General features: G+C 31.4%; 1 protein-coding gene across 3 annotated transcripts in view; it reads right to left on the bottom strand.

The window, feature by feature from the left end:
- The window catches only part of CSMD3 (CUB and Sushi multiple domains 3), a 1188176-nt gene that overhangs the window by 695180 nt on the left and 468899 nt on the right, over positions 1 to 24097 (bottom strand). Inside the window, exon 7 of one of the 3 annotated variants that reach the window (XM_041769740.1) lies at positions 19235 to 19546. The exons of the other annotated variants lie outside the window; for them this stretch is intronic. Coding sequence (XP_041625674.1) covers positions 19235 to 19546 — 312 coding nt within the window. The remainder of the gene's footprint in view (positions 1 to 19234; positions 19547 to 24097) is intronic. 3 annotated transcript variants of the gene reach the window in all.

Raw genomic sequence — 24097 nt, 5'->3', positions numbered from 1 at the left:
AAGAAAACAAACAAAAACATGTATCAGGATATACAATTTTAAAATAAAATTCAAATTAACAAATTTTGTTAGCATTGAATTATGCAAGTTACAGAAACTGCTTTCTTAAGCCTGATGTAGGGTACCCAGAAGAAAATAAAAAAGAAAATATAGCAATATAATCACTAAGTAGTAAAATACCAAGCAGTTGTGAAAGATATTAAGGGTTCTGTCAGGAGAATCCTGCATATATGTGTGGATATGTTTTTAAATATTATGTGAGTTTTTATATGAGAGCAAAATACTAACACTTTATATAACTTGAATTCATCAAATTTAATGAAAAAAATAAACTAGAAAAATAAAAGTACCAAGACATTTAAAAAGTGGAAAGAATTTAATGAACTAGGTTCCTAAACTGATTTTTTTTTTTTTAGGTTATTTAGCCTAAGTGAACACGAGGACACACTTAAGAAAATGCTATTGGAAAAACTTAAAATACATTTTAGTATTTCTGCCAATAATGATTTCCTTTCAAAGTCATTGCTTTTGACATTATGATTGATGTCAGTTTATAGCCTACAAAATTTATAAAATTGAATTACATCAGGAGTTTATCTAAAATATCTTGCTATGTTTTTGATGATACAATATTGAAAGCCAATATCATAAGAAGCTGGTATATTTCATTGTGCACTGTATTAAGATAGATATGACTGGATTTACCTAATAGATAAATATAAATGAACTGAAGTAACTGGAATATTTTAAAAACATTTTTCGAGTGTTTTGAATTAAGGAAAAGTATTATTTTTTAGTTTTATAAATTATTGGAGTAACTATAGTTATGTACTCTTTACGAATGATAAAAAATAAAGACTTCAAGTGAAATAAAGGAAATCTATTTAATTGAAACTCCATTAATTAAAAAAGTTATGCAACCTGATGTAATGAGATATTTAAATATCAATTATTTTCTTCTAAAAAAACCAACAAGAACAATAATACAAGGGATATATTTAATTTCTTCAGTTACAATGTAGGAATATTGATTTTTATAAGATTTACAGGCTAGGGGCTACATTAGAAAATTAGGTTTTCTTTATGCCATAATTTGGAAAAAAGCAAATCTGAATTTTGTTACATAGTTTAAAACGATCATTTCACTAATTCTTACTTGCTATTTTACCCACTTAGTTCATGTCATGGGTATTTTATTGGTTTTGAAACATTTTATGGTGATTTGTTTCTTAATAATACCTCAAAAGTAGAAAGCTAGAGAGAGGGTGGATGATTCACTGGAATAGATAGTTATGAATTATCTATACATACTATGTTTAAAAAAAGAAGGAAATGATCTTTGGAGCTGGATTTAAGAGTCCCAATTCTTAGCAATTATTAGTTGTGTGATTTTGGATAAGAATCTGCCTTTTTATCTATCTTTTCTCTTAAAATGAGAAGCTAGGAGTAGATGGCAGCTCAGTCTCTTGATAGCTCTGGGATTCTTTATCAGCAAAAGAATGACTACTCTTCTCTCTCAAGTTGTACTTTCTGTTATAATTCTCTTCGACATCTCCATTCCCATGGCAAGCCAGAGTTTAGTTCTACTGGAGTATTCAACTGCTCTAAATTTCATTCTGCCATTTGTGAATTTTCCTGCTTTCCTTAAATTCTAAATAAAATATGCATTTTATATTTTGAGGTATATTTCTGAATAATCCCAATCTAAACATGAATTATAAATAGGAATTCTAGCTCTACTTTCCCTCTGTGCTGTAATATCTGACTTCAACTATTACAGACAAGCTTGATGATTTCATGGTAGTTGTAACACAAATCTGGAATTCTTTATAAAGATAAAAGGAGAATACATGGGAAAATTTTAAACCAGAAGGCCAAAATTGAAGACGTAAATTCCAGAAGGTAAAAACAAACAAACAAATAGAAAAACCCTCAATTCTATCATGTGTAATGAAGTATAAATAATGTTGAAAACAATATGTGGGACACCTGGGTGGCTCAGCAATTAAGTGTCTGCCTTCGACTCAGGCGTGATCCTGGGTCTGGGATAGAGTCCTAAATCCAGCTCCTTGCAGAGAGCCTACTTCTCCCTCTGCCTGTCTCTGCCTCTGTCTGTCTCTTGTAAATAAATAAATAAATAAATAAAAGGAAGAAAGAAAGAAGAAAGAAAGAAAATAATAAAAGAAGAAAGAAACAAAGAAAGAAAGAAAGAAAGAAAGAAGAAAAAGAAAGAAAGAAAGAAAGAAAGAAAAAGAAAGAAAGAAAGAAAGAAAGAAAGAAAGAAAGAAAGAAAGAAAGAAAGAAAAAGAAAGAAAGAAAGCTACAGGTGTGTATGTGTGTGTGTGTGTGTGTGTGTGTGTGTTTATGTTTATAAAGTTTTATGTAAGGTGCTTTACATTTAGACTTGATTATTTGGTTGAGTGAAGTCAGGAACAATACCCAGCTCATAAAACATCACCTCAGACCAAAGAGTTTTAAACAGTTTCCTGGTTCTAAGGGAACCTAGATTTATATCATTATTTTCTAAATATCTTTTTTTCAATTTAAATTGAGGAAAAAATTCCATCTTTTTAAATGTATTGCAATGTAATAGGGATGTAGAAGATGGAAGTCCAGGAGACTATCCATTTTAGAGGAGAAAAAGGAGTGAATGGAATATAATATAAAATTTAAATTCACAAAAGCTTTAGGCTATGTTAAACAATAAGCACATACTTAAGATATTTTTATGATTTTAATACAAAAAGATTAGCTCATTTAATTAAAGTATTTTGTCAGGGTGATTTCCTTTATTAATCATAAATCAGGAAGGAAAAATTGGTGAAAGAATGAATATTCAGGGCAGCCTGGGTGGCTTAGCGGTTTAGCGCCGCCTTTGGCCCAGGGCCTGATCCTGGAGACCTGGGATCGAGTCCCACATCGGGCTCCCTCCATGGAGCCTGCTTCTCCCTCTGCCTGTGTCTCTGTCTCTGTCTGTCTGTCTGTCTCTCTCTCTCTGTGTGCCTCTTATGAATAAATAAATAAAATCTTAAAAAAAAGAATGAATATTCAAGTAGAAGCAGTGTCATGTATAAAGCTATTTTGAATACATAAAATTATGTATGTTCTAATAGTTCTTTTTAAATTAATAAAATGCAAGACAGATAGCCATATGCACAAATATCTATTTTCTTTGTTTTCTTCTGCTTTTCACATGCTAAACAGTTTTTGTTCATTTTTGTTAACTTTTATTGCTTTTTTGGTTTGACTTATTTTTTTTTTAGTAGAATAGAAGCATTTTGTAATATGGAAAAAGTCTGGAGAAAGAAATATATTATGGCAATAAACAAATCTACCATTTTTTTTTTTTTTAGTTGCAAGCCCTGGACTCTAGAAAAAAACATTTTGTTTCCGTAATCTTTGTTAAAGTAGTTTTAAACCACTGCAGGGAAATAACACTGAATAACACTGCAATATTTTTCAGATCAATTATTATTCTGTTATCTCCAAAATCAATTTGAATTCTAAAATGCATTTTAAAACTTACCAAAAAATAGTGATTGATGTTTCTTAAAACTCATGTAACATCCTTCTTAACCAGCCAGTCATCTATTTGAACTTATTTAATTTAAATTACAATGCCTATTATTAAAATTAACCATATATACACATATATGTATAAGAACTTGATTTTATTCAAATGTCAACATATGTGTGTGTGCCTGAAACAGGTGTCATATGACTTTATTTTTATATTAGAGAATCTTTATTAGGGTGACCTGAGAACCTGTGGCATTACTAGGAGAAAATTGATTGGAAAGTAATAGATTTGGGACGCCTGGGTGGCTCAGTGATTGAGCGTCTGCCTTTGGTTCAAGGCGTGATCCCGGGGTCCAAGGATCGAGTCCCACATCGGGCTTCCTGTGTGGAGCCTGCTTCTCCTTCTGCCTGTGTCTCTGCCTCTCTCTCTCTCTGTGACTCTCATGAATAAATAAATAAAATCTTAAAAAAAAAAGAGTAAGGTAATAGATTTAATATTGGTGCCAGTGTTTAATGTTAGGAAACTGACCATATCACACAGATGGGATAGAGGGAATTCAGCTATCAGTTGGAGATTTGGAAAAGATGATCTTTAACTGTTCCCGCTATCACTGAGGTTCTAAAACTTAAAAGTCATAAGACATCTCCTGTCTTGAAAATCCTTATTTGAAAATCAATAGACTCCTCACTACATGACTCAAAATTCATATACGTGCATTTTTAAAAATATTTTTCATTCTCTTTCATTGCTACATAAAGACAGTCTGTAATTTTGTGGTTATTATCTTTGTAAGAAAAAAACAGACATGTTTAGTATTAAGGAGCAAAACATTTTTTCATTGGAAAAAATATTTCAGATTTCTTTGGGATTCTAGTAGAAGACCAATAGCATTATTTACTGTTACCTTTCATTTTCTACCTAGATTATATTCTAACACAACAATAAAAAAATAAATGCAATATTCTGTTCATTATCATAATCTTCCAAATTTGTAGTATTTATTTTGACAATAATTTATCTTACAAGTGTCAGTAGCTTCTTTTTAAATCTGTGATTAAATCAGATTATTTTGAGAAAAGTAAATCATTTGAGAAAGTAAGTAATTCTTATTAATGGGGAGGTTACTTTTGCCTCATTTTAACTTTTCAAGTGTATAATAATGCCTTTCTTCTCTAGTGTGTTTGATATCATGATACTAGATGTATAATCCTTCTTATTTTTTTTTAAGATTTTATTTATTTATTCATGGGAGACACACACAGAGAGAGAGGGAGAGACACAGGCAGAGGAAGAAGCAGGCTCCAGGCAGGGAGCCCCACGTGGGACTCCATCCCGGGTCTCCAGGATCATACCCCGGGCTGCAGGCGGCACCAAACCGCTGCACCACCAGGGCTGCCCTCCTTCTTATTTTGAATTAATTTCACTTCTATCTTTATCTTTACACTTAATAAATAAATTACACTAATAAAATAATTCATTTAGGTTTTGTTTTGATTATTAAAACTAATATGTGTGGGGGTTGTTTGATTTAGAGAATATATCACATCTCACTATGGATAGATTCATTTACCTGGGTACTAAGAAAGATAATCAGTCATTGGCTAGGAAGTTTATTACAGGTAAATATAATGTTAAAGAATGATGTGTTATTTTGTGGCATTTCTCTCACATGGCTAGGAATTGGGAGACCCATGTTCTGGTCCCAAAAGACATGGGATAAGTTGTTTGTTCATTTCTAAGTAACTCATTCATGTATCTTGAAGTATTTAGGTATAGAATTTGAATTTTTAGGTGAAAATTACTAGGAATAAGTAAGATGTTTCTTACCCTCTAATTTTTTTAAAGTCCTAAACTTTGATTTATGCTACCATGCTAGTTTGTGGCTAGCACTTAATCTTGCATAAAGTGTATATAATGTATGTGTTGCCCACTTTTGGACCAAAGGGAGAAGGGAAGACTGATGTAATTGGAATATTCAATTCTATCCCCAAATTTAAAATAGAGAGAGAGATTATAAAAATATTAAACTGTGCTAAGAGGATATATTTTGTTTGGATGGTGGTTCTATGTAACTGGCCTAAGCACGTTAAAACTTAACACCTGTCTTCTACATACTACACTGACAGTATAAAATACTTCTTCAGAACATATTTAGCATGAAGGCTGGCTAATCAGTCACTCCTTCCACATTATCCTTAGAAGAAGAGAAGAAAGACCAAGAAACTATATTGACAGTAGAATAAAACATAGGTAGTATTCTTGCAGTGTCTCTTTACCCAACTTTCATTTAAGATTTACCACTCCATACAAATTTCTGAGAAAAGAATTTTGCATTATAAACGTTTCTGTAGTATAAATTTACACAATGATGGAGGTTTTTTATAATAAGATCATGTTTCTGGATTATACACTAAAAAGGCATAATAGAAAATTTAACAATGTGCTAGTAAGTGGCTCCTGAATCTTTGTGAAAAATATTTTATTTCACAATATGTTAAAAGAAGAGAAATAATACTGACCACCATTTACTGAGAAAGGCAGTGGTACAACTAAATATGTTCAAGAGCACCTATAAATTCACTTGTAGGGACTTACATATTAGGTATATGTAAGATTCAAAATATTCTCAAATTTGAAATGATGGAATTAAATCAAATGTAGTAAGAAATGATATATATTCAATTTTGAAATTACATAAAATGTAATGCATTATCCCTTTCAAAATTACTAGGACTAAGTAATATGGTTAATATCCTCTAATTTTTTTAGTCCTAAACTTTGATTTATGCTACCATGCTAGTTTGTGGCTAGCATTTAATCTTGCATTAAATGTATAAATATAAATGCATGTGTTGTCCAATTTTTAGCTGAAAGAAAATTTACAATTATATATTGTATCACTATGCTTAAGTTCTACAACAGATTTCAGGTATCAGAAAACACAAGATTTTAATAAATGTTAGTTGTTGTTTTTTTATCATTGTTACTACCAGTTACAATTTTAAGATCTAATCAGTTTCAGAGGCTAATACAATTGGGACTATAATATACTAAAACTTTTCAACTATTTGGTGTTATGTCTTTTTCACTATGTAGAGATGGCACATAAGGTAAATCATCTAATTTCTCTGGATTTCTAACTTGTGTATGTGTGTGTATACATAAGATCATAACCTATATATATATTATATACACATATACATATATATATACCTAAATCCTCTAACCAAAATAGTAAATTTAATAAAATATACAGAAATATCCTTAGATATGCAATCATGCTAGTGCTTATGAACATAGGTATAGTTACTCAACATACTTTAAGGCATTCTTGTAAGGGGCTCGTTTCACTTTTACAAAAGAAGATTCTGAAGCTATTAGGTCTAAAAGTTTTAATGAGATGAACCTAGACCTTAAACTTTTGAAATCTTATTTTTCAATAATTTCACATTGAGACATAAGTATATATTTTTTTAACTTGGAAAACTAAATAGAACAGAAAAGAAACCTCATACTTGATAAAATCAATTTGTTAATTTTCAGAGGTCTGAATCAATTCTTTTGTTTTTCATTTGAGACAATGGATGATTAAATAATTGATTGAGAAATTACACAACTAATTATTGGATAAAGACTCTAAAAGTTGTATATGGGCTTTCTTCTCTCCCAGAAATGGAACAAATTCAGGAATCCAAAACACTTATGAAGATACCAGCAGATGCACCCGCAATGCTTGGCGTAACAGGTCTTACAGTTATGGCGTGCTGTAAAATGTCAGGATTATAAGAAAAATGTGGGATTTTTTATATTCTCTTCAGGGATTCTTATAATTGGCATAATAAAAGTCACCATATGGGAAGAGTAACCATTGGTGTGGTTCACAGACATGTTTAACACGTTTAAAACTGTCTTAGCCTTTAGTTCTTTTAATCCTCATTTTCCTGATAGCTTCAAATGAACTTTTTAGCTTATCTTTAGTCCTACAATTAAATATTAAGATCCATTCCATTCTTTTTCCTAGGCTCTTTTTTGTCTTGATATAGTCTTTTGAATAGAAATAATTTTCTATTCATTTTATTTGTAATTTCTGTTCTCCATAATTTTCATAAATTAATTTTACTATGGATAATTTCAATATAAAGTATGATGAAAAATGATAACATTCGTTTTCTTTTCTTTTTTAAGTAGGATGTTTAGGATAGACCTAGTTTTCACATGGATGCCTTAGGGAATATAAGGATTAGGAAAAACTTCCCAAATAATCTCAATAAAATATACACCCGCAGGTTTATTATTTTTTCCCAAAATAAATGGAGTAATTTTATGTTTCATATTTGTTTTACAATTGACATCAGAGATCACTTATGTATACTATAATGCCTTCTTAATAGGAAAATAATTGAGAAAAAAACAACTACTGGAATAATAGGGACCACAATTAATGAATATCATCAGACTGAGGCAGTGGAATATATACTTCCACTACAAATTTCATTGTTATAGAGAATAATTTTAAATAAAAGAATCCAGGAAATATTATTACTTTAATAAGTAACAATATGTCATGTCATCATCTCTCTCATTTCAGATTATTATATTTTACCTAACTTTTTCACTAGAAGCCTTGGAATCGTTGCCTGGCTTCTGCTTAAAACAAACATAGATGAACTGTGATAGTTGTATTTGATCCAGAGTTATGCTGCTAAAGAAATGATGTTGAGGAAAGCAAAGAAATGATCATAACCTGTGTTCTATATTGTCTACATGCCTTTCCAGATCTATCTTCCTCCTTGTTTTTTTTGCAGAAGATTGATCTGAATAGGCTACATCCTACCACATAAACTGTGGCATTGTCTAGAAGAGCTGATACTACCTGGAGGCTTGTTAGAAAAGCCAACTACGGGATCCCTGGGTGGCGCAGCGGTTTGGCGCCTGCCTTTGGCCCAGGGCGCGATCCTGGAGACCCGGGATCGGGTCCCGCGTCGGGCTCCCGGTGCATGGAGCCTGCTTCTCCCTCTGCCTGTGTCTCTGCCTCTCTCTCTCTCTCTCTCTCTCTGTGTGACTATCATAAATAAAAAATTAAAAAAAAAAAAAAAAAGCCAACTACCAAGTCCCACCCTAGACCGATTGAATTAAAATTTTAAGAAGGTCCACAGAATGATTCTTATCACATTTAAGTTTGTGAAGCACTAGATTCTATCAACAGACTCCCTTATTCTCTGGAGAATTCCACCAGGATGGAAGGAGAGAGGAAAGTTAAAACATAATTATTCTGCAGGGTCTCACACCATTACTTTGACTAGAGTTGACTAGGACCCTAACTGAAGGTCACTAGTTTTTTCATACCAGTCTGATATACACATCTCTGTCCAACATCTCCCTCCTCTCATCCCACTGTGTCAGCAATGCTGAGTCCTAACTGCTACTACTCTGCAATATAACACAATCCCTTGTGGTTTCTTTATATTCACTAATTTAGAAACAATTCCTTTGTAAGTAAACCCTCCTTGAATTAGCCCATGTTCTATTGTTTCCCAATGGACCACTCGTACATGAAAATCATTAGAGATATGCACTAAACATCTCTTAATGTAACATATTAAGAGTGTTACATGTGTAAGTATAACCCCTTTTGGACTTCAAAAGGTAATTTTTAAGTAAAAATATGGGTGACTGTTGCTCATAATTCTACCATTAGTTGCTTACTTAAATCCTAGGAATTTGAGTTTTGAAGATATAGGTCATGTATTTACTCTCTTTTCTAGCAACTTCTTTGCTCTGCCCCAGAAACAAAGACAGTTCACAAGGATAGGGTAGATAAAAAGATAAGTGAATTTCTGTACTAGAGAGTAACTGTTTTAAGAGTAAACTGGCAAAAACAAAAATATGAGGTAACTAGAAACCCAAGATTAAATGCAATACATTACTTTGGTATAACTACACGAAATCTGTATGGAGAGTGTTAAAAAATTGTATATATTAACTGTTACCATAATTCTCTATCAATATTGCATTAAACTATTTATATTTATTTCTATGAAAATAACCTACCTATGAGATTTAAAATTCTATGTTAATTATTTTAATTTGTTCACATATCTTTACCTTAAATAATTTTTACATTCCTAGAGTGTATTTTATTCCTATACAGGCTCCAGAAGTGGGCAGTATCAGTTATTGATTGTGATCTAAGTCACAGGCACTCTATGCCTACTGCTTTTTAAACCACAAAATATCTACTCTAAATAGGTTTATTATCCTCCTTTCCACAGATGTAAAATGTAAAGTGCTGAGTAGATTGCCCAAGGTTACACAGATGTTAGTTAAATATGTTCATTCAATTGATTCTGATACTTCAATCCTAGTGTCTATACCACCACCTGACTATGAATAACATATTCCATATATTTAATCAAAACTCTCACGTGTATATTCCAGAAAATCAGAAATAGATGGGATTAGTATATCCTATCCTCATTTATTTTTTTAATGCGAAGCTTATCATATAAAATATAAGTGATCAACAATATAAAGCCTGTTTTACTTTAATATGAAGTAGAATTGGCTTGATTAACTTAATATTGAATACAGATATTGATTATTTATTGATAGTGCCAACTATAATCCCATGGCTTGAAGCATCTTAATACTTTATTTTGAAAGTGTGAACAGATGAATAAAAAAGGTATAGCACAAGCCAACTGCGATATGAAATTCAAATCATCCTGTAATCTTTTTAGTAAAACCATCTTTGGCTACATTCCTTTCTAATAGAAAGTTCAGAAGAGTTGATAAACTTTTTTTTTATTAATGTGAGACTTAAAAATGAAAAATTTCTAACCTCTTAGTGATCTCGAGAAAAATCAATCTAGAAATTTGTCACTTTAATCCCACTTGATATTGAGGAAGAAATGCCATTTGAAGAATATTTTAAACAAAGAAAAATCAAGCATCCACACTAAAAAGCAATAGCCCATAATTTAGAATATAAATGATGTAATTGTGAAGAGAAAAATATGCAATGCACCCCAAACCTAATACCATGCTGTTCTGCCATATATGAAGGTTCTTCTCTTCCTAAAATTGTAAAACTTAATTGTGTGACTTCACTCTGTGCACAGCAGGGCAGCCATATGCTCTAGAAAACTACATGCAAGGGAAGCAGCTTATTGCAAAAATGGGTGAAAATGCCCTGAAATAATTCTGAACAAGATAAAAATGTCTCTAACATAGGACCATTTCTTCATACTCCAAAAGGCAGAGGAGTCCACTTTGGCACAAATTTTGAGCACAAATAGAAAGTCTAGCCCCTTCAAAATATTTTAACAAGGGAAAAGATTTAAGTCAGAATAATCACATTTACTGTGACCATCATTCATAGGTAATGGGGGAAATCAGTGACACACAAAACCATTTTCATCTCCAATCTTTAGGCTTTCCTTTTTAATCAATGTAGTATATATTTTCTTCCCTTGTTTGCCCAGTCTATAAAAATGAGAAATAGTGTGTTATATAAAGAATAAGCTACCAAGATATATGATTAACAATTACTGATTAGCATAACAATGGGGTGGAAAATCTGAAAATAATTATGAAGACCATTGTTTCGAGGTGATCATTCTGATTAATGGGAAAAGATATATGCCTCCCAAAATCTACTGAAAGGAAAACAAAAACAAAGGGTCATCAATAGTTCTTAAAATCTCTGCAAAGGAATAATTAAAAAGCATGGCTTGTGGTATGGCATTGGAGAAAAATGTTAAAACAGTACTTTGCAAATTTATCAGTTGTGAAAAAAATAAGTTTTTATTGCTTAATTTTGTCATAAATATCTTCAGGCATTCACAGTATTTTTATCTAACGTCTTTTTAAAATACATAAGCCTATTACCAAGTAAATTCTAACACTTTATTTTTTCTCTTCTTTCTCCCTAAGAGCAACTTACTCAAGAAAATATAAAAGAATTAGAAATGTAAAAATATATTTACTGGAGTGAATAATATAGTTTTGACAATATTACAAATGTGATGAAATGAGGTAATGAAATAGAAAATGAGGATGATAATAAATAATTATGTATTTAAATAATGTGTACACTTCTAGACATGGATTTTTAAACTGCTACAAATATCAACACTGAACACAGTTTTTCACAAAATAACATAATTAGGAAAAGTCAAGAGAACAATGAAAAAAACAAAAAATGACAAAATATTGATAAAGCATGCAAAGTCAATAATTATATATAGTACACTCACCTAAATATTAACAATTCCCTATCTGTTAAACATATATCTAGTTGACCAATATCAAAGTTCTACCATAAAAAATCAATAACATAAGAAATGAAAGTATATTACAGGAATCATGTGTAACCACATAATTTTTTAAGAGTTACAAATTCTCTAATCTGCCATTATTTATGCTAAACATGCATGAAAATCAGTACATCACTTAGTCTTAAAGAAAGACCAGGGAATTCAAGCAGGCAAATGCAACTTTGCCATTTATATAAAGTAGAAGATAATGCTTAATTATTCAATCATGAAAAGTTTTGATTTGGTAATTCAATTTTGTATCTTTTCTTTCACCAGTTTGCTTCCACTTATCAATTAGCCTTTCAGAGACTTGAAACATGATAAGAAAGGGAGACTCATTTTTATGTTTTGTTTTTCTTTCTGTTATTTGGTAACACACTTTTAAAAAATCCTTTCAAGGTATAGAATTTAGCATAAAAATGAAAATAGGTGAGTTAAAACTTGACAAGGAAATGCTTTCATCATTTATCCATACAGTCATTGATCTTTCAAGTGAAATCAGTACTAATATAATCAGCTCAGTCGATCTCAAGAGTTGACAGAGTTTACTGTTGTCATTAAGGTTGACCCAGGAAATTCACCTGCCCTAGCGTAACCCTTCCGCTCAGGAAATTCCCACCACTAGAGTCATTATTACAGACTGAAAATATAAATTTTGCTATACTCTCTGAGATAGTTGATCAACATTGTGAAGATTTCAAGTGGAGAACATGATCTCCTAGGGAGTGGACAGAGAGCAGGTACTGTTTGACAAGTATCACTCTCTCTTCACGATAACATCCTCATGTTAAGTCTTGCATTCAGTGTATCAACACAACCTGTAGTCTCGTTAGGGGTGCAGAACTTCAGATCCCACCCAATCCAACCAAATCACAATCTGCATTTAAACGAGACTACCAGGTGATTTGTATTCACATTGAAGTTTGGGAAGCAGAATCTAAGACTTCAACTCCCAGTCTCTATCAACTGTTATTTGCATCTCTGCATACATTAGTAATCTGTCTGCCTATTCCTTTTTTTTTTCTTTAATATCTTGTTGAAATAACATCTTAAAGAAAGTTACATACTTTTCTGCTAAAGACCACTAGTGGCTCCTGTCTCACTTAGGTTTAAATAAAACTCTTAACCTCATCCTCAGAGCCTACATGATCTGTGGTTTCTATCAGTTTCCTGTCTCATCTCAACCCCTCTCCTCCTTGGCCACTGAATTCTGGCACACTGGGCTTTCTTTTTCTCAAGCAAAGCTTCTAACTAGTTGTTTTTTCTACCTGATATGCTTTCTCCTGTGATCCTAGCATGGCTGTCTTCTTCCATATTATTTAGGTCCATTTAATGTTTACCTCCTCAAAATGGCCTTTCCTGCCCTTCCAAACAAAGGTAGTCACCCATATATCATGTAGCCTGTTTTAATTTTCTGCTCCATCCTTGCTACAATCAGGTAAGGCAGGTTTTTGTTTATTTGCATTTTGTCTTTTTCTTTTCACTCGAATATAAACTCAATGATGCAGGGTCTACTCATTTTTGTTCAATGTTGTTTACTCAAAAACTGGAAGAAATTCTGGTGGTGTAAGTAAGTCAGTAAACATTTGTTGAAGATGGAGGGAAGGGAGGGAAGGGAAGGGAGGAAAGGGAAGGGAAGGGAAGGGAAGGGAAGGGAAGGGAAGGGAAGGGAAGGGAAGCGAAGGAAGATTACTGAAGAAAAGAAGTGAGAAAAGAAACTGATTGAAAGAAAGAGATGAAGGAGGAAAAAAGCCAGAAAGAAAATACAAAAAGGAAGGAAGGAAGGAAGGAAGGAAGGAAGGAAGGAAGGAAGGAAGGAAGGAAAGAAAGAAAGAAAGAAAGAAAGAAAGAAAGAAAGAAAGAAAGAAAGAAAAAGGAAGATGAGATCCTGAAGAAAGTAACTGTCATCTTAAACACCAAAAAAGCTAGAATTAGATCCTCAAATGGAGAGTTTTTTAAGAATTTAAGGCATAGAGGTAGGCATTGTTTTCTGGGAGAAACATATATGCGGACAAGTTATTGAAATAAGGAGAGAACCAATCTCTAACCTCCTCGATATTAGTGCTGGCCACATTTATGGTTGTTTTAACATTGGCTACATAATTTGATAACCATAAAAATAAGTCCATGTTAATTCAAACATCAAGTGGAAAAAGATGATAATAAATACATTTAATTAATATTTATTTGGATAGTTTATTATAGACAGGATTACGAGGGAGAGTAACAATCATATTATGGATATACTCTTTAATACTTAAATGCTTTATAAAGACTAATTTGTCCATAAGGCTATGCTTGAATATCTTATTAGTGATTTGGAAATTTACTGTTTCCTGAAATGCACAATCTATATTTGAACAAAACTCAATGTTAGAAGTCTTATTTTTCATTGTATCTCCCTGTGATTCCATACAAGTTCTACAACCTATGGCTGAAGAGGTTTTATCTCTCTTACATATAACACATCACATATTTGAAGATAGTTATAACTCATCCCCAGTCATACTCATTCTATCACAATTCCTTCTTTTATGTGTGATAGATAATTTTCCTCTGCAGTTGTATCCCTACACCTTTTCCTTTAAAAATGAAGGCCATATTTTACTTCTTTTGAGTTCATCCCATGATTAGCAAAGAGATGATATGTTCAATAAAACCCAAATATTTGATGGACATATATCAGTATCCATAAAGATTTAAGTAACCATCCATAATTAACTTCCTCATTGTGCTATTGCTTATGAAGGTTTTTTTTTTAAAGAAATGCCTTAGATTTACAAATTTACAGTCTATAAAAACTATTAATAGAATTTTTGAAAACAGTATCAGTTGCTTGCAAGCTGCTTAAAATATTTTTCGTGTGGCCCAATAGCCTATTAGTAGAAGGCACACTGTAGGCATCCAGAAACTATTACTTAATACAATAAAATTTCTGTTAGATTACAGTTTGTTTGTTTTTTTTGAACAAAGTTGTTATATATCACAGAATTTGACATCTGAATTAACTAGAAATTTCAGTTTGTCTGATAGTCTGTTTTCCCTTTTATGTTAAGCAAAGTAAATGTTAAGATGAGCTAATTTCAAAAAAATATTGCTTATGATAAAAATGAAAAAATACTGCTTTTGTTTAGATTAAAACTGCTGACCTAAAATGAAGTTTTATGCTGAATTAACCATTCTTACCTTAAAGGTGAAAATAATAAAGACTTTTAGTCAAAAGCTCATGATTAAAATAAGTTTTCTTTTAGGCTCCTGTTATAAAGAGGGGGGGACCTACATCACATTCAATTTTAGTAAAACATAATTTCATATTACTTTGTAAACCAAACTAATGCTCTGCTTGATCCTATTGACACGCTTAAATATATTACTAACATATATGGAAGAATTGACTACACTATGTCAAAATAAACAGCAGCAATAGCTTTAAAATGCTCATAACACATTTGACTCCACAACATGTTATAATCATCTAAGGTAATATTCCCCTAGGAAAAATGATAAAAGGCAATTTATAATTATATACTGATATATAGTAACTCTTCCAGAAGAATATATCCACATTTTATACTTGAAAACAGCAACTACCAAGGTTGCTCATTAACAGCTGACAGAACTTGCCTGCATATTGAAAAAAAGAGAAATATTCTAAAATATAAAAGAAAAAAGAATGTTAAATTATGTGGAGAAAACACGTTTTAATGATTATTTTTTAAATAGTGTGACTATGAACTTCTTGAGGAAGAAAATCCAATTGTGTTTATCACCTAATAACTAAAGTTAATCTCATCTAATACAAGGCTTTGGCTACATTAGATCCTTATAAATCTTGAATAAATGAAAGAATGAATAAATACTAATCTAGCAATATGAACTAGATTTTCATACATTCTCTGCCAGAGCACAATTTTCTTTACAAAATAATGATGTTATATTAGATTAATCTGAGATATTCTAGATAATTCTGAAATACATAATTGCAGAAGCACAGGACACTCTACTTGTAATATTATTACACAGGCCCTGTTATTTTAAGTCAACTTTGAGTTGAAATCTCTTAGGGCTATAATATTGAACTATAGAGTTTAGGGATTATTAGAAAAGGTGTTTTTATGATTATGACAAAATGAAGTAGTTATCTTGAACACTGAAATACATAGGTATTTGAGTATATTGAAAATTATAATATTAAAAATTATAATTTCAAGACTTATAAGAAATTTAGGTGAATGCTTTAGCTGGTCATATTGTGAATACTCATGCATTAGTTTAGCAAATATGATTTAAGTATGTCTATGGTTCAAAAGCTATTCTAGGCACTGAGAATGCAACATGAACCAGACCCACATACTCTTTACCTCATAGAGATAAATTTTATAGGATAAACCATAGGGCTAATGATTACAAGTGCAGGAAGAGTACAGGGACCAATGGTGAGTTATAATAGAAAAGCCTAACTTTCCCGGAGGTGACAATTTAAGCTAAAATTTCAAAAAGGAATTAGAATGATCTGGCTGAAAGGATGGAATGAATAGTTCATAAAGATGTATTCAAATAAATAAATAAATAAATAAATAAATAAATAAATAAAAATAAAAAAGATGTATTCAAGTAGGAAAGAACATGGTGTGTTTGGTTGGCAAAATAAAATAATCTATGTTTGGCCAAAAAACTAGACTGACTGTGAGAGTCATACTGGATGAATTTAGAGATATGGACAGAAGCTAGATCATGGACTCTTCTGTGGGTCATCACCAAATCTTGGTTTTATTTCTAAGGTCATTTAGAAGCCACTGGAATCTTTAAAGCAGTGTTGTGATATGATCAGATTTAAAAAGCAATTGTCACTACATTGTGGACCATGGAATAGAAGAACAAAAACTAATTTGTTTTCTCTAAAATATCTAGGAAACTATAGAATTAGCTTTGCATTATGTTTACTGACTCATTTAAAATATGAATTAAACATCTCACTATCTGCATATACTCCATAACTCTTTGAGTATTCTAATCAGCTATGAGCTTTACAAAATTTTCCCTGTACCATCAGACAGGTTTCTCTACATCTCCGACTCTATCTCAATCTCTTGAAGTGGAGGGTCATATATTATCTTCATTTTCTTGAACAGACCCTGGTATTATTAGGCATTCAAGAATGTCTGGTGAGCTGGAACTGTTTTTATAAACAATACTGCTTTGATGTCAGCTGATTCAAATTTAGAAATTTGGCCCTGCTAAGAGTCAAGTTTTTGAAGTCATTTTATGTCTGAAAATACAGTTAAATATTGAGTGTTTTCAAATACATTAATAGACATAGGATGATAGGTCTCTTTTATTTCTAATATTGACATTTTTAACCCAAGATATTCTACGTTTGTGTCTCAAATGGAATAACTAGCTATCTGAAATCAATGAAATGGTAGATTACTGAAGGAGTCAGAAGGATCAATTCTAATTAAAATAGAGATTTGATAAAAGTATAATAACTTAAGTCACTGAAAAAATAATGAATGTACCGTTTAGAATGTTTCCCATACACATAACTTAAATATAAGTAACTGAGAAATATTTATTTCAAAAGTAGATGGCACTACCAAATGGCAATTATATTCAGAAACACTATTTTTGAAAGAATATGGGAAAGGTTGAAATATGTGTAAGCTCTAAAATAGAGTTAGGAGATTATGACAATTGAGAAGATTTGAGCAACTTGGAATTTACCAAGGAAATGATATACTTAATTAAAATTTACTTGAAATTAGTTCAAAATTTCAGACCAATTTTCAAATCACTTTACTGAATTTAATAATTGACTACTATTTATTCTCTTTTCAATTTGAATTATTTTTCCTACTTCTATAAAATATTAATTTATAACCCCAGAATTTCTCACATCACTTGATGGCAAACTTTGGCTAAAGCAGTGTTTGTATTATTACTTAATTTATATAATAAAAATATGTCTAATAATTACCTGTCTTTTATTCAATGTGTTAGAGTAATTTGTCAATGTTAGCTCATGCAATCTTCCAAAGAGAATGCAAAGCCTGAATAGAAGAAGGGCCTTTTCTTAATATTTTAATGATATTTACACCTTAAAAAATTTCCTGGTACTAAGGAAAAGTGGTCTACTTTATTAAGCAAATAGTCAATTTTATCATGATGTCTATATTCTTAGCAGTGGAAATATAGTAAGAACGTGAATAGAGAAGCAGGGTGATATTGATTTAATTCTTTACAGGGGACTACTCCATGTTAAGAATTCATTTTAGGATGCTTCTTAAAGAGAACTAAAGTAACTTCAGTATGAATTGTGATGGACATGAGCTTCTGAGATACATCTGTATGATTTTCAACTAGCTTATATAAGGATGTTTTGATTTTTCTCCATCGTGTACTCTAAGCACAGAATGCCTGCCATTACTTACATCATGCTCTCTATAAACCATGCCCAATCACACTACATAAACCATATCCAGTTTGGAGAATATATGATGATGAGTTGGAAATAGAGTTGGAATAGGTATTCTGCACTTGAAACATGTTCAATTAATTAATATTTCCACTGATGCATATATCAATATAAATTAAGGCCCTTTATTTTTTGACACTACACTGACTTTTTTTCATGATCTGCTCAGTGAAACTTGCTACCAAGAAATGGAAAAATACACTTGCTACACTTCCTAGTTTTGTAAAAGATAGACATATTAATTAACTAGAAAATTACTAATATATTATTTGGCCTTGTGGTATGTTTTTCTATAAAAATCAGAAAGTTAATGGATATTTAAACTTGAATCTAAATGAATGGCTTTTTCAAAATGACAAATCTCAGTACAGTCATATAGCTCAGGCAATAGGTAATTTAGATATAGAAGAGCAAGCTTTATAAAATAATCACCAGACAGAATGTTCCTATTTGCCCAAATTATCTATTTTCTTAATTGTTAAATAGCATCTGTGTAACATAAAAGATTCATGCAAATACTGAAAATTACTACATAGGATAAATCATCCCTGTGTAAATATGTACACTTATTAATAGAAACTGCCTATTTTATTTTCAAATTATTTCAACATCATAACTAGCATATAATATGCAATAGATATTTAGTACTTATTTTTATTATCTCTTTTATGCATTCTGTCTTTCTATTTTTACCCCCGCCCCCACCCAATATTTGCATTTCACTTCAATTTTTTTTTTAATTTTTGTGCTTTCAATTATTCAGGTTTTGGCTATAACTATCTATATTTTTCATCCACCTTAAACTTTTTCTTTTGCTTCCTACACCTTGGCTCTCTTTCAGCTCATTCTCTAATTAGAATCATTACCAAAATATAGCTTTGGCTGTAACTAAATGGGCACAAGTAAAATAACATCCAATACCTCTATGAGTAACAACTGCAAGCTCTTTAGTTCTTTCTATCTGTTCAGCATTTCTTGGTCTTCTCCTTGTACTTTGTGTATCTGCTTGATGAGGAGAGAGCCCGTCCTTGGACGTGTTGGGGTCCAGACCTGAATTTCTGAGATTCGTAACTTGCACTCGCTGTTCCTCGGAAAGTCTATGGATGGTGACAGCTGTAACACTGGATACAGTAACATCTGCAGATGTGCTAGCAACAGCAAAAGCACCAGTGGCAGTCCTGTTATGCTCCTCTAACTCACCAGTGGAGGTAGTGTGGGTCAATGTAGAAGAACCTGTGGGACACAGTAGCACTAGATGCTAACTTTTTCTTTTAAATTGTGTTTATTTTTTCTGATAAGTTTAATAAGTTATATTCCCTTCTATTACTTTAAGGATAATCAACATGAAGAGGCAAAACACAAACACGCCACTAAAATGTGAAGTAACCAGATCTGAGGATTGCTTTGTATTAATCAACCTATGAATAGATATCACACATCAATATACCACATTTTAAAGGTAACACATTAGAAGGGAAAAGGCAAAAGAATAAACCCACTATGTGGCCCTGAATCAATCTTTGTTATTTATCTACAGATGAATATTAGCAACAAATGCCTGGCAAGTGACAAATTTTGACAGAATGGGTAACTGTGTAACCACACTTTTCTCAAAAGTATGCTTTGAATAGTCTGTGCCATATCTCTTCATAATTTCTGGGAAAAATATCAAAAATTTCTATTCTAAGATAAGCAAGTGAAGGAGAATTTAAAATCAAAGCCAAAATTAAAACAAAATGATTAAAAAAATAAAACTCTGAAATAACTATTCTATGTAAATGCCTATCTTAACCTCACTTGCCAGAAAGCAGCCAACATGATAAAATATTCAATGTCATGAGCTATATATGCTTTAGGCTTCAGTGGGTTGTTTTCCGAAGTTGGGTAATTTTTTTTGCTATTTTAAAGTAAAACTTGAGTTTAACCAATTTTCAACTAATTAAACAATAATTGTATTTAGAAATGATTGAAAATTAACCAATAATTTGGAATCTGTATTCATAAACAACTAGCTTTAATAAGTGGTTGAGGATTTCCAAATATCTCATAAGCATTTCACAGTATATATTTCTCTACATTCTTAACTTTATTAAGGTTACATGGTAATTTAAAAATAGATTTTAAAGGTGCCAAATTGGGCTTTTCTTTTTCCTTTGACTTAAATCTTTTTAAAAGATTGTCTATAGTAGTACATAATTATTATAAAATGAAAAAAGTAACCTAATAATAAAAGTATGAAATGGAACAAAGATATTTTCAAAAGGATCTTGACATCTAAACTGCTTAACAAGAAAAAATACTGAATGTTGGAAATATAGATACTAATTAGGAATAATCATCAGGTCCTGGTTAGAAGATGTGTGAGTATTTTTCAAGGCCAATGAGTGGTATGTTTTCATATATCTATCTGCCTTCTGCCTTCTCATAAACTGCATATTGGAATTCTGTCCACAATGTACAATTAGATATTATAGACAAAAATACTTAAGTATATTTTAAGCATTCTGCAAGAGGAAAATAATCACTTAATGTGATTTGAGCATGCTCTACCTTTTTTTTTTTTTTTTTTTTTTTTTGGTCTTCTCTTTGGCTAGTAGGGCCAGTAATTTTATTTTCTGCTTTAAAGTAAAAAAGGAAGCCAAACATGGGGTCCTCTCATTCATAAGCAAGCAAATGGACACATGTCTGATACTAATTCTGCCAGCCTAAATTGTTATACTTTGGTTTAATTTGATCGAGAAATTCAAATGATTTAAATGATTATATTTGGGCAGCCTGGGTGGCTCAGCAGTTTAGCGCCGCCTTCAGCCCAAGGCCTGATACTGGAGACCCGGAATCGAGTCCCACATCGGGCTCCCAGCATGGAGCCTGCTTCTCCCTCTGCCTGTGTCTCTGCCTCTCTCTCTCTCTCTGTCTCTCATGAATAAGTAAATAAAATCTTAAAAAATAATAAAATAAGTGATTGTATTTTAAGAGATCTACGGGTAAATGAGTTATGACAATTATGAGATTATTTTAAAGGCTTTTAATATATTTTAAAACAGTCGAAAAAAGTTGCTATTGAAAGTTATCCAAATCATTTTATCAAGATTACGATCTCCTAAATCCATGTTGGTTATGCAAATTGGCCAGTAACATTTACTAAGCTAATATTTAGTAAGATTTTTCTTTAATCACATGATTAAGCAATAACTATGCTAATAATACTAACATTTGGTAAATAACCCCATAGTAAATCAGACATTTGAAATATCCATGTGCTTGTTACTATAAAAACAATGAACTGATCCATATGATTCACCTGGGGAATCAAACGGCATGTTCCACTTCTAGAAAGGAAGTATAAAATTGGGGAGGATAGAACACTAATACTTTAAAACTTTCCTTAACTGTATTATAATTCCCAGGCATTCAGTTTTAGTTTAAGGAAGGAAACTACTTAACTATAAACATATGTTGTGAAATACAATCTAAAAATTTGAAAAATAATAGAATTTGTACTCTATCTCAAATCTCAATGTTCTGACCTTACTCCAAGGAGTAAACTGAATAGCTTTTTATTGTATTTGATCACTGAAGTCATTAACAATTAATCCTAAATAATCTCTATTTGGTCAATAATATGGGTTATATTAAATAACTCAATAGATAAATAATCTCAATTTATAAGGGTCAATAATTCTGGGATAATTCTTGGGAATGTGTCTAGTTTGCTTCTACAACCAATCCAAGACCTACAGACCAGTTCCGAATGGGCATTTTCTTAAAGACAACAGGATGAGTACAGGTCCTGACCAAATATGAGAGTTAGAACTGATTTTTCTTAGCCTTTAGATCCAGGATTTGCTGGGGATCCCTGGGTGGCTCAGTGATTTAGCACCTGTCTTCCGCCCAGGTTGTGATCCTGGAGTTTCAGGATTGAGTCCCACATCAGGCTCCCTGCATGGAGCCTGCTTCTCCTTCTGCCTGTGTCTCTGCCTCTCTCTCTCTCTCTCTCCCTCTCTCTCTCTCTGAGTCTTTCATGAGTAAATAAATAAGATATTTTAAAAAATATCCAGAATTTGCTAGCAATTCCAATCTTAAAATTTTCAGTAATAGAATCTACTTTTGGCTAATGGTGGTGGTAATTCAGTACTACCTTCTTAACCGGATACAGAACAAGTTGTAGTGTTGGAATGAAGTACTGAAAAGCAATTTATTTAACAATCATAGTGCAACTAGATATATATTTCAACCAGCTATTTTGCTAACTAGTTGTTATGTTTCATGTATATTTTGTGTTCATATTCTTTCTTCCCCATACTAGAATGCAAGCGCTCCAAAGGCTGAGATTTTTGTTATTCTATTCTATTCTATTCACAGCATCTAGAACAGTGCCTGGTACATAGTAGATGCTCAAGAAATAGTCATCAAAAGAATAATAAATGAATAACGTTAATAATAATGCTAAAATAATATTAACAATAATAAATTTCATAAACCAAATATGATTATAATTTTACTATGGAAAAGTCATATTTCAAACATATAATGTTGAAGAGAAGTTCTAAGGTGAGGAAAACTGACAATTTTGTTTTTAACTTTCAAGACAAGAACACCTGGGTGGCTCAGTGGTTGAGTGTCTGCCTTTAGCTCAGGGCATGATTCCAGAGTCCTGGAATCGAGTCCTATATGAGGCTGCCTGCATGAAGCCTGCTTCTCTCTCTGCCTATGTCTCTGACTCTATCTCTCTGGTGTCTTCCATAAATAAATACAATCTTAAAAAAAAAAACTTTCAAAGACATCATTTTGAAAAAGTGTGGAATCTGAAGATTTATTTGCATAAGTGAGAGTTACTTGAAGATTTGTGTCATAATTCCCAAACCTTAAAAGTACACAATGTTCACGTGAATTTGGTTTACTTAGAATGTTCAAATTTCTGTAGAGTGAAAAGTAGTCATATCTTATAATAGCAAAAGACAGAAGTGTATCTAAATGTAATTAAATATGTTTGATATATAAAATAGAATAACTTCTATAAAAATAACATTGATTTCCTTTATAAGGCAATAAAATCATCCATCAACATAAAGTTATATCATATATAACCATTTAATCTAAAATGTAGACCAATTTAGCATACTACTGGTTTTGGTACCACTTTAAATTGGCAGTGTTTGAAACACAGATTTTTAAATTGTCAAAATGCACCATTTACCATTTAACAGTTTAAAAACACTCAACGTTTTTGCATACATACTGTTTTATGAGGTAATTGCCAATGTTGGAAAAAGCCTTAGGATTATGCATAGCAACAATCCATTATTAAATATATTATATTGCTAATTCAATATTAAAATATATTTTGTTTTCTTTTAAAAATTTAAGTATGCTACACAATTAAGAGAACATTATCTTTAATAGCACAGTATTAAATGCATGTGTTACACAACATACAACCGAAATTAAGGAATAAAATGTACATCAGAAGATCCATTCTTCATTTGAAATCAAATTATGTATACAAGTTGTGTTTTCACAATTAGATTATCCTGCCATTAAATTGCTTGAGATATATTTAAAAATTAGATGTTTACAATATAAACACGTTTAAGGTATATTTTATTAATATTCCTTTTAAAACATTTCTCAATATAACAAAAATAAAATGAAATGGTTTACATATATAAGCATGCTTCTATAAATCATAACTATATGTCATCTTTGGAACTATGATAATGGAAAATGACATATGTTACACATGTAAATAGGCAAATTTATTTAACAGTAATCCTTACAATATGG

The sequence above is a fragment of the Vulpes lagopus genome, chromosome 9, assembly GCF_018345385.1.
Source record: "Vulpes lagopus strain Blue_001 chromosome 9, ASM1834538v1, whole genome shotgun sequence".
NCBI lineage: Eukaryota > Metazoa > Chordata > Mammalia > Carnivora > Canidae > Vulpes > Vulpes lagopus.
This window is presented reverse-complemented; position numbering and strand designations above follow the sequence as displayed.